Source organism: Rhea americana, unplaced genomic scaffold, assembly GCF_003343005.1.
Source record: "Rhea americana isolate MKP2758 unplaced genomic scaffold, rheAme1 scaffold_444, whole genome shotgun sequence".
NCBI lineage: Eukaryota > Metazoa > Chordata > Aves > Rheiformes > Rheidae > Rhea > Rhea americana.
The window spans coordinates 178,840-191,528 of NW_028186584.1; the positions used below are offsets into that span (position 1 = coordinate 178,840).

Below are 12,689 nucleotides of genomic sequence, written 5' to 3' on the forward strand. Positions count from 1 at the left end.
GGAGGCATGTGGCATAATGCGGCAAGATGTTCTGCTGCCACTGACTCCTTTCAATTCTTCGTTCAGGCTTCTCTTCAGACATTGTGATTTCAAATGCATCCCCTTATTCTCACCTTTCTCCAACTCTAATAGCCTTTACTGCTTTGGTTTAGTTATGYTCATTTAACAGAATTTTTCTTTTGGAAGAAATTCTACCATCTGAATCTTCTCACTTTAAGCCTTACTTTATTCTTTATCATTGCACTAGGTTCTTAACAAGGAAAATACTTGTTGTGACAGCAAATAAAGGATGAAGAAATGTGTCAGAGAAGCAGTAATTTTCACACACATGCATTGAACAGCTTTGTTTGCAGCCCCATCTTTTGGATTGTGAACACACACTTGTGTTCACTGCTGATCAGATATTTTCAGCATACTGCCCACAAGGACTCCAAGGTCTCCTCTGAGATATAAAAACTAACATGCAGCCCATCAGTGCACATGTGTAAATAGGGTTATTGGTCACTACCCTTTATCAGCATTGACTCTACTTGCTATTTTACTTCTTGGCTATTTAATATAATGAAATCTTTCTACTATTTCTTTTAGTTAACTTTAATAATTTTTCCTTACTAACTGTCTTCATTTATAGTTCATCCTCCCTCTTATTTCATGGGTGAATACATCAAACAACACAGGACTCGAAAGAGTTAGTGCAAACCCGGAAAGTTGAAACTGGCCTTTTTTTCCCCTTGCCTTTGCCTTTATTTCTTCTCTTTAAACAGTTATTAATTGATGACAGAACCCTTCCTTTTTATCCCATGGCAGCTTATTTTCAAGAGTCTTTGATACGAGACTTTTTGATAAGCTTTTCAGAAATGTCCTTTCGCCAAATTAGGCATATCACCATTATCCATGTATTCACTGACTCCATCAAACATTTCCTGACGATCTATGAGTCTTGATTTCCCTCTACAAAAGCTGTACTGTGCAAAGGCAATGAGCCCACATCTAGTAATATCCCTACAAATCATATTTTTATGTCATAAAATTATCAATTTACACAATAGAGAAGTCAGATTTGGTGGTTCACAGATCCTTTSCTCATCCTGGACCGCTCCTTAAGAACTAGTGTTACATATGCTGCTTCCTTTTCACTGGTAATGAGGCTGACCAGCTTTTGGAAACAGTKATCAAATACAGGTAACAGCTGAGCAATTTCATATCTGAATTCCTTTAAATCACTTAGGCGAATACCATCCAATCCTGGCAGTTATTGTACTGATTTTGTTCCAAAGGTATTTCCACAAATGGTTGAATCTGAAACAATTCCTCAGACTGCTCCCTTGTAAAGAAAGGCTCCAGTTGGAAATCTCCCAAGAAGTCTCTATAGGGAGCACTGACACAAAGAGTTAATTTAGATTTTCTACTATACTCCTATTTYCCCTTGCACTTTGATTGTTTATCTGCCCTACACATTCTCTGGCAGGCTTCCTTATTTGGATGGGTTTAGAGTATTAGTTTTGTCTTCAGCAAACCGCTTCTCAAAATCACTTTGTCCGGTCTTATAGATTTACTTTTAACCTGCCAGAGCATCCTTTTTTCTTACTTAGATACAACTTCCACTTTGTGAGGGTGTACTTTTATCGGCAATAGGTTATTTCATAGAATCAGTAAGGCTGGAAGAGACCTCTGGAGATCATCTAGTCCARCYKCCCTGCTCAGCAGGGTCACCTAAAGCATGGTAGACAGGGTTACATCCAGGCGGGCCTTGAAGATCTCCACAGAAGGAGACTCCACAACCTCTCTGGGCAACCTGTTCCAGTGCTCCGTCACTCTCACAGGGAAGAAACTCCCCCTCAACTTCAGGCAGAACTTCCTGTGCTTCAGTTTCTGCCCATTGCCTCTTGTCCTGTCACACGGGACAACTGAAAAGAGTTTGTCCCCGTCCCCTTGACACCTTCCCTTCAGGTACCTGTACACATTGATAAGATCCCCCCTCAGTCTTCTCTTCCCCAGGCTGAAGAGGTCTAGCTCTCGCAGCCTTTCCTCGTAGGGCAGGTGCTCCAGTCCTCGGATCATCTTCGTAGCCCTTTGCTAGACTCTCTCCAGTAGCTCCACGTCTCTCTCATCCTGGGGAGCCCAGAACTGGAGGCAGTACTCGAGGTGAGGCCTCCTCAGGGCTGAGGAGAGCGGCAGGATCACCTCCCTCGACCTGCTGGCAACACTCTTCCTAATGCACCCCAGGASACCATTGGCCTTCTTGGCCACAAGGGCACATTGCTGGCTCATGGTCAACTTGTCATCCACCAGGACTTCCACCAGGACTCCCAGATCCTTCTCTGCAGAGCTGCTCTCCAGCAGGTCAGCCCCCAGCACAARCTGGTGCCTAAGGTTAYTTTTCCCTAGGTGCAGGACTCTGCACTTGCCCTTGTTGAACCTCAKGAGGTTCCTCTCCRCCCAGCTCTCCAGMCTGTCCAGGTCTCTCTGAATGGCAGCACAGCCCTCRGSTGTATCAGCCACTCCTTCCAGCTTCGTATCATCAGCAAACTTGCTGAGGAGGCACTCYRWCCCCTYGTCCAGGTCATTGATGAAGAAGTTGAACAGGATGGGACCCAGTACTGAGCCCTGGGGGACGCCACTAGCCACAGGCCTCCAACTAGACTCCAYGCCACTGATGACCACCCTCCGAGCTCTGCCTTTCAGCCACTTCTCAACCCACCTCACTGTCCACTCATCTAACCCACACTTCCTGAGCTTACATAGGAGGATGTTATGGAAGAGAATGTCTAAAGCCTTGCTGAAGTCAAGGTACACAATGTCCACTGCTCTCCCTTCATCTGCTCAGCCAGTCATTCCATCAGAGAAGGCTCTCAGATTGGTCAAGCAGGATTTCCCCTTGGTGAATGCATGCTGGCTACTCCTGATCACCTTCTTTTCCTCCATATRYCTGGAGAKGACATCCRGAATGAGCTGTTCCATCACCTTTCCAGGGATGGAGGTGAGGCTGACTGGCCTATAGTTGCCTGGGTCCTCCTTCTTGCCCTTCTTGAAGACTGGAGTGACATTGGCTTTCTTCCAGTCCTCAGGCACCTCTCCAGTTCTCCASGACCTTTCAAAGATGATGGAGAGTGGCCTGGCAACAACATCTGCCAGCTCCCTCAGTACCCATGGGTGCATCCCATCCAGGCCCATGGATTTGTGGAGCTCTAGCTTGCCCAGAAGGTCTCTAATCCTATCCTCCTCAACCAAAGGAAAGTCTTCCTTTCTCAAGACTTTCTCCCTTACATCCAGGTTCCGGGATTCCTGAGGGCTGCCCTTAGCAGTGAAGACTGAAGCAAAGAAGGCATTCAGTAATTCTGCCTTCTCTGTATCCTTGTCACCAGGGCCCCCGCCCCATTCAGTAGTGGGCCCACATTTTCCCTAGTCCTCCTCTTGCTGCTGATGTAGTTGAAGAAGCCCTTCCTGTTGTCCTTGACATCCCTTGCCAGACTCAATTCCAGCTGGGCCTTAGCCTTCCTCAYCGCATCTCTACGTACTCTGACTCCATTCCTGTAATTCTCCCAAGCAGCCTCCCCCCTCTTCCACAGTCTGTGTACTTTCTTCCATCTGAATTTGGCCAAAAGCTCCTTGCTCACCCATGCAGGYCTCCYGCCCCCTTTGCTGCACTTCTTACTCATAGGGATGCACCGCTCTTGAGCTTGGAGGAAGTGATGTTTGAATACTAGCCAGCTCTCCTGGACCCCCCTTCCTTCTAGGGCCTTAACTCATGAGATTCCTCCAAGTAGGTCTCTGAAGAGCCCAAAGTCTGCTCTCCTGAAGTCCAGGGTTGCAATCCTGCTTGTTGCCTTAGTTCTTTCTTGTTTCTAAAAAAGCCAGTTTTCTAYTTTATAATATCTTTGAAACTTTTTATTATGTGCTCTGCATTTACCATAAGCCACTAAAATGTTTCCAGGCCAGCTCAAGCTTCTTTTTACCCTGTTACAATATCATTTTCTTCTCAAATAACCTCCTCATATGTATGTAGTTCTATATAACCCCATGATAATGCTGGTTTTGCCCTTTTTGCTCCTACAGGGATGTTAAATATGAGTACACTGTGGTCACTATCACAAAGTGATTTTACAATAGTTACATTTTTTATAGTCCTCAAGACTGCATGAAGCATTATGCCTCCTCTTCCTGTCTCACTGCTCTATGCAAAACCTCATCACAATTGCATGCATCATGTCCCTCTGTGATGTATATCCTGCCTACAGGAGGCTAAATGAAATCTCTCATTATTATTGTGCATTCTACTCTCACAGTCTTTCCAGTCTCCCTCTGAGTTTCACACAGTCAGAAATGACYCTGCTACCTTTCAATCTAGGCACATCATTGCAGAGCATATGGACGCCACACTACACTTAATTCAGCTCTCTCGACTCTCAGCTCTCTTTCCCATGTTGTCCACTCAGCACAATCTACTCTGCCTTTCCTATATAAGCTGTACACTGATATTGCACTGTCTCATCAGGTTTTTAAGATACTCTAGTATGTCCACATTTTGTTTTWAAAAAAACAGGCATTACAGTACAATTAAGTTATACACTTCTTTAATTGTTACCTGTCTTGTTCTGGTTTTGCTGACCAYATGTAGATGGGGATTTATTGTTGATTTTTCTTCTTTGCAGTTTCCTTTCTGAATTTTATGAGCTTCTGTCCTACTGACATTTCAGGAATAAAGCATTTTAAAGATTCCAGTTCTAAAGCACACATCATTCTAAGTTGCATGTTTTTCCTACTTGTTGAGTTTCGTCCATGCCCCAGTTTAAAAACTGTTATAATATTTTCTAAGAGCCAAAAATTGGATTTTATTTGGATTTAGACAGAGACCATTCTTCCTCTTTAAATTTAATTTATTTCAAAAGCTTCCCAGATTCTTACGAGCTTAAATCCCTTTTCCCTTTTCCACTGTCTCACCATGCTTTGAAAATGCAGCTCTGCTTGGTCTACGTATGGTACTGGGAGCATTTCCAAAAAGATGCTTCATAAGATCAGTTCTATTTGTCCCAGCAAAAAAGTCACCATATGGTTCTCATTGCCATCAAAGACTCACTTATCTTTCTACGCTGGATAATCACATCTCCCACCACTATACCTGCTTTTTTAAGAGGCCCCTTAAGGACTCCTCTTAGAAGAAACAGAAGATATGCTGCCGTCATTTGATTAAGAGATCCACAAATGCGATTGTTCCTTTCCCTGTCAACTTAAGGTCTTCCCAACACAAGATTTTCCTCCATCTTGCCGACAGAGGTGTCTGGAACACCAGAGGCAGGCCTCTTCTCACCACYGTAACTCTTTCATTACATCTCCTGATGAGCCAGCCTGGCCCCTAGAAACCTTGAGCTGCCTAAACCACACACAGACCTTCAAAACCTGCTGAAAGGGCATATAATCATGCATGTGAAATTCAAGGCTGCCTGCAAGTAAACATTGTCTTTCTTAACTTCCCTCTTCACCTTGGTTTGCATTAAGGATTTTTGTTTCTTGGAAGATTTCTGTTTCTGTCCCTYCCTCCCTCCAACCCTTCTTTATTCCTAATCTATTTGCTTAGACTAAGAGGAGGTTTCTATTTCTACCCTATGGTACACAGATCAGAGATAAGAATTGTCCTGTGATAGCAACCATGAAAAGCTCAAGAGAACAAGACTTCAAAATACAGTCTGGCTATCTGAAGAAGCAGACAACTCTGCAGTAATATGGATAATGTATGAATTTAATGTACTGAAATCATTCATCCTCTCCTTCTGCAAAATACGCGTAGAGTCCAGTAAAGGATCACAAGTCTCATATCTTTCAACACTCCCTCAGCTCATTAAGCCTTAGCACTAAGGAAAGTATTGCCCATCCTTTCCAGTAAAAGATTTTATGCTTCTGTTTGTTTCAGCATATTAGCTGTGAAAACAATATGGATAAAGAGTGGCATTAAGCACACAGCCAATTACTCCCACGAGAAAACAATTATGTTGATATGATACAGGAAAACAATGCAAAAAGTCAAAACACAGCTGCCTACCATGTCCCTGGTTTAAAAGCACCTGCAAAAAAATTGCATTCGAAAGACAATAGTACAAAAATAATACTCCTGGTTCTTTCTGATAATTCACCTTTTACAGCAATGTAATATTCCACATTGCTACATAACGCATCTCCTGCCATTCACTTATCTGGAAACAGTCACCAAAAAATATTTCGACCATTTCATCCAGCTATAAACCTAAACAACACGAACAATCATTTCTTCTGTGGATCTTCTGGAGATCTTCAAGGCCCGCCTGGAAGCAACCCTGTCTAACACGCTTTAGGTGACCCTGCCGAGCAGGGAGGTTGGACTAGATGATCTCCAGAGGTCCCTTCCAACCTTACTGATTCTGTGATTCTATGATTTCTAGTAACAACAGCAATAAGAAATACTGGTCAATTCCTACAGTAAAAAACTTGCACATTTTCACTTATTTATTTATACACAGAGCAGCCTTTATCTTTTTAATAAACTTAGCAAAGAAAAACAAATTTCCCAAATCCAAACTGCAAGTTTTTTCAAGTATACACTTAGTTAAAACATATAAACACAACTTGATATGAGAACCAAACATATTTAAAGAGGTCACCATCATAGGAAAAAGGCTCTTTAYGTAATTCCTCTCACTAACTATATAAACACTAAAGTAAATCAACAGTTTTTGCAGACATAGAACACCAAAAATACAACATCTTTTATTCACTGTACAGCTCACTTTCTTTTATGGCCTCGACTACTGAAAACTAATCAAGTTCCAAAATAGCTAACTCACAGAAAATAACTCTCCTTCRTATCTTGCAATTTGGTAACAGAATAATCTACTGAAGGTACTTTGAGATACTGATCATACAGCTTACAAAATTTTGAATAAACATCAAGAGATGATTTTTTAGATAAACTAATTAGAAAATCATTTAGAATAAAGAAACAAGCTCCCGAAAATTCACTACAAATAACAAAACATTGTGAAATATTTCAGAGTATTTGAAAGYCTTTTTCAACGACCTAAAAGATTACATCCATCTTGCACCAGTAAGTTTCCTACCTCAAGATCTCTTACCCAGTTTTCTTCCTACAGAACAGAAAATGAATACCTACTTGAAGCGGACTTTCTCATCCATATCCACAGGGGGCTCATGTGTGATGAGGTTGACCAGCTCCTCCATGCAGTGCTGCTGGCAAAGGAAGTCCAGCAGCTTACGGTTCTGAGCCTTGCACTCCTGTAAGATGTCATCTTCATCCATCAGCTCATGAAGTGTCACATCCTCTTTATCCAGTAGCTTGTCCACATGTGATGTTGTGTTCAAATCAAACTTCCAGAACATGATGATGAGACACACCTAGCTGTAAGGAAAAAGACTGGGGATTAATTCTCAGTCTTCACAAGGCAATTCTCAGCTATTTCCTCCTCCTCYGTATTGCATAATAGTAGGTATTCTGAACGGAATACCTTATAATACAACTGCTAGTGAGCATGTAAAAATCAGTTAAACTCTTCTACCAAAAACTTTTAACATCAGAAAACTAACACTACTTAGACTACAGCTGTCTTACATCAACAAGGCAGAGGATATATGCATGAAACTGCAAGTAGCTTGAACTGAAATCACTAGAACGGAAATCAAGGAGTACATTCATACATACAAAYGCTTTGCTGGATTAGGGTCAAGGCGGTTCACAGACAGGCAAAACATATCCTTTATTAACAGTTTGCATTAAAGGATCTTTTTTTTTTGTATCCTTACTAAGGTTCTTCAGAACCCTGCTCATGGGCCAAAATGGCAACAATCAACGATTTGTGTAAATGGAGAAAGGTCTCCAATCCATATATAAAGACAAGAGACAAATAAAGATAGACCATAACTGCAAAGCATTAGAAAAAACCTACTGGATACTGTGACTGATAATAATGTCAGGAAACCTACAGCTGAACTACATGAGCAGCAGGTTGGACTAGATAATCTCCAGAGGTYGCTTGCAACCTCAACCATTCTGTGATCCTGTGAAACCTCTCAGAATACTAGAATATGCTATTARTGACACAGACATCATGAAAATGACAAAGTGGAAGATTGGTCTTTGGGTGTGGGCAGAGGAGTATGTTTATATACAATATATATACACACATACATACACACACATATATAAGTAATTTGCAACTGCAACATCTACAGCTCTAGAACTGGGCTTCAGCAGGATCATTCACTTCTACAGGAGAAGCTGAGCACACACCRCCAACAACTTACAAACAGCTCCCTGGACAGCAGTATATGTAGGAAGATCAAAGGTCTGAATTCTAACCTTATCCAGGTAAAAAAATATGCTTAAACACTAATGGTTTATATCACCTAAAGCRTATACAGCTGGGCAGTAAACATTTGATCTGTAAACTAATGCACAAATTTTATTCCTGACCATCCTAAAAGGGACAATACTTAACAATCTCCAGACATTCACTTGTAAATTAGGATGGGTTCGCACATTTTACTAGGTCCTGGCATCGGGACTAACAGGCACTTACCAATAACAGAAGCAGCACAAAGATACTATGAATCAAAGTTAGAAATAGAAACTGAAATAACAGCTTCCTTTTCTTACACTTTTTGGATCTCAAGTCTTCATGAGTATTTGCTGAAAGCAGGAAGTTTCACACAGAAACAGCTAAATATAAAAGATTTTGACGTAGTTCTTTGCAAAAACGATAACAGTGATACACTGCATATATTAAAAAATTACGACTAATAAAAACTCATTTGAGCTGGATTTTAGTCTCACAAAACCACAATAAGCTATCTTTCATAATCAGGGGTCCACACTGCCCCAGCTATACTTTTTGTCCCTGCTAAGTCTACTTGGAAACACTTACAGAACTTCCCTGCTCTAACAGAGCTCTCCCAATGCTTAACCTCTGGTCTACTCTTACATCCCCTCTACGCATCTACTGCGCTTGGCAGCAGTCATCAGTGAGTGACCGCAACTGTACGCTGCGTATCAGACCAGGTTTCACTAYTGCCATGCAGAACGGTGTGAATATTCCCCATCGACCAATTTTCACTAAGTACGGAGAATTGTGCTTCATATTACTGATTTTCATCCTATTTCTGCCTCTAGTCCTTTCCTTCCTTTCCTGTTTCTTCTTTTTATGAACTCTTAACTGCTACTTACGCTTTTTCAGTTAGTTTCCCCAATAAACTTCTACATTTACAACAGACGTTAACTGTATCAGAATAAGATAATGTCCTCACTGATCCTTAAAAAAGTCTTCCAGTGGTCTTCACTCAGCTTAATATTTTCTCTTAGGATTTTTTAACATCTCACCTAAGGAACCGGCTAATCCACTACAATTCTTCAACCAATTATGACCTTCCACAATCTTAAGTTATGACAATCATAYCAAATATCTTTATGATACCCACAAAAAACAAGATTTATGAAATTTCTTTTGTTCAGAATATCAGAAAGAAACAGCTCAGACTAGTTTGGCACAATTTAAATTATTGAACTTTATTTCATTTTTCGTTGCCATATCTTTAATTGTTACCTATAGGGAGCAAGATGGTATAATTTGCCTCTTCCTTCGTTCCTAGTAATACTCTATGAAGACTCTGAAAGCATAAGATAACTTCAATTCCTCATCAACAGATGGTTGTGCTTGAAAAAGCAGCTAAGTCATTTCATTATCTGAGATTTTGTGTATAGCCTTTCATTTCTAACTATTAAGTGCTTCAGACTAAATTCTTCCTCAGACATTATCTCACCCTCACTCAAGATCCATGTCTCCACAACATTCACACAAGTCTAACGAATAGCAAAAACAGCTTCCGAAAGAAAAGGAGCCCTGTGCCAGTGCACAACGAGGCAGTGCATCCTTGGCTTAAGATGATACACAGAAGAGCAGGTGAAATGAGACTCTGAAGCAACAGCATCCTGTTGGAGGCTACAGAGACCAAAAATGCTTTTTGAGAAATAAAGTCATTAATACTTGAGAAAATAAGGGACTAAATGTTATTTCCCATTGAAAAAGAGGATAAGCATAGTTCAAGCAAAATAAAAACAACTTCTGTATACTAACTCTGCTGAGCTAAAACGTATCTTAAAAAAGGAAATAAATGTTTGAGAGATATGAATCTTCTACATTCCCAAAACATCTAAATGTGTAGTTGTATACAACAGGGTCACAATGCTTTTACCTAACCCACATTACTCTTTCAGCAGCAGTAGGACCACTTGCTTGAACCATTCTTTCTTGTATTCCCTCAGCATCCAAAACTGTTACAACACCAGATCTTCTGCCAGTTGCACTGCTTACATAGCTACATCTGAAGACAAAACTGCAAAATAACCCTTTTTAGAAACAAACAAAAACACTTTTTTTTTTCCATGAAGGGTTAGGGAAGGAGGGGGGCAGTTGCTTTTTTTAGCCAAGTAATTTCAAGAGGTCACAACGAGGCCCCACCGAGTGCTGAACCCGCACAATGAAAGGAGTAGGAAAAGTCTGGGGGGCATCTTACCGTATCTGCTGCTAACACAAGAGTAACGTAGACCCACGTCCTTATGCTAAGCTTAGTTTGAACAATAAAGTGTTTTTTATAAAACTAGACAAAACATCAGCATTTAAGTGCCCTGCTTTCCAGTTACAACTGTCATTACCAGGGCAATTTAAAAGGCTAAGTACCCAAATTTTCTAATTACATATGTTTAAATGTCTGRGTCCATTTCAGTATAACCTTCCCAMTAAACCCCCAGAATTTTTGAAAAATAATTATCCTTCAGTTTTCTATCTCCTTATTCATCTCAGAGATTTAGAAAAAAATATTTCTAAGTATGTCTTCTCACAGAATGGTTGACATTGGAAGTCTAACTGCCCTGCTCAGCAGGGTCACCTAGAGCATGGTAGAGAGGGTTACATCCAGGCGGCCCTTGAAGATCTCCACAGAAGGAGACCCCACAACTTCTCTGGACAACCTGGTCCAGTGCTCCGTCACTCTCACAGGGAAGAAATTCCCCCTCACCTTCAGGTGGAACTTCCTGTGGTTCAATTTCTGCCCATTGCCTCTTGTCCTGTCACACGGGACAACTGAAAAGAGTTTGTCCCCGTCCCCCTGACACCCTCCCTTCAGGTACTTGTACACATTGATAAGATCCCCCCTCAGCCTTCTCTTCCCCAGGCTGAAGAGGCCTCAGCTCTCGCAGCCGTCCCTCACAGGGCAGGTGCTCCAGCCCTCTGAGCATCTTTGTAGCCCTACGCTGGACTCTCTCCAGTAGCTCCACGTCTCTCTTGGACTGGGGAGCCCAGGACAGGACACGGTACTCCAGATGAGGCCTCACCATACACAAAAAGTATATGATCCTGACTCCAGTGGAACCAGAGCTAAGATCCTCATCAAATATTACAGCTAGAAAACCACTTCACATTTAYGAAGTTCCTTTTATGTATCAGATATCAAACATTCCTAGTCAAACTTCCTGCATCAATTTTATTGTAAAGTCACTTAGGAATATCAAGCTATAGGTTTTATTTATGGTAGGTCCAAGTACAGAAAAATAACACTGAAAAAATATTGTCCAAAAAAAAGCTTACCAAAATTTCCCASAGGGCCTGACCATTCCCATTTCCTAAAAATTTTCCAAATTGCAGCATTAATTAGTTTAGCCTCATCCTAATGTTTGGTAAACTAGTTTCCCAGCAGAAATTAGCATAAAATGTGGAAGAAAGAGAAGCAGATTCTCATTTGAGTTGTTTAAATCAAAACTATCTTGAAATTTTAAAAACATTAACAAGGCAGAAGGGAGTTCTTGATGAAACCCAACTACTCAATTTGTGGGAGCAGCAGGATAACACATACACATAATGTACATGCTGATTTTAGTACGTGTACTTTTGCATGAAGCACACTCTTCTACAACCTACTGCTGCAATATAACTCCTCCTACTACAATATAACTGCTGGAGCACATGGAAATGTCTTGAAAATACAGGACAGAGTCTGGAAAAAAACGTTCAGAATGATGAGAAAGCTTTGCCCTGGTGAATGTTTGTTTTTGTGTCAGGGAAGAGACTAATATGCCTGTAACAAAATAATAAAAGTGTTCATGATTAAATAAAATTGTAACTCTAGTAAAGTAACTGTCCCTGTTCGGCAGTGACTAGCTAATTATTTTTTAAAAAACTTGTTTCACTTTAAGTAAGCTATTATAACTAGCAAGGTGCTTACTCTCTGCAAGGTATGGATATTAAACAGAAGCACCAGTGAGAAACAGGATCTCTGCATAAGAAACCTAAGCTACTGTGAAAAACTTAAGCACCATTAATCACAAACTGTAGGACCTACACTAGGAACCACARAAGCTAGAGTCATCCACATGCTTAAATGATATTACGGCCTTGCAGAACCAGAAACCAAGAATGAGAGAAAAAGCTATTTTTTCTTCTTTGGCATTAGTAAATAAATTCACCTTCTTTTTGTAATTCAACAAGTGCTTCTTCATCTCCTTCCAAACCGTTGATAAGAAAAAAGGCCTAATGAGTAACAGGAAAAAAGGAGAGAGAAACTGAGATAGCTAGAGAGTTCCTGAGTATTATGAATGCAATAAATTGTAAATACAATTRATTCTGATGATACATGATTTATGAAGTTTCACCACA

General features: G+C 40.7%; 1 protein-coding gene across 2 annotated transcripts in view; it reads right to left on the reverse strand.

Moving 5' to 3' along the window:
- PPP6R2 (protein phosphatase 6 regulatory subunit 2) overlaps window positions 1–12,689 on the reverse strand; it is a 102,883-nt gene that overhangs the window by 52,743 nt on the left and 37,451 nt on the right. For both annotated transcript variants that reach the window (XM_085315942.1, XM_085315943.1), the window contains exon 3: window positions 7,142–7,387. In XM_085315942.1, coding sequence (XP_085172068.1) covers window positions 7,142–7,368 — 227 coding nt within the window. In that variant the 5' untranslated portion in view covers window positions 7,369–7,387. The remainder of the gene's footprint in view (window positions 1–7,141; window positions 7,388–12,689) is intronic.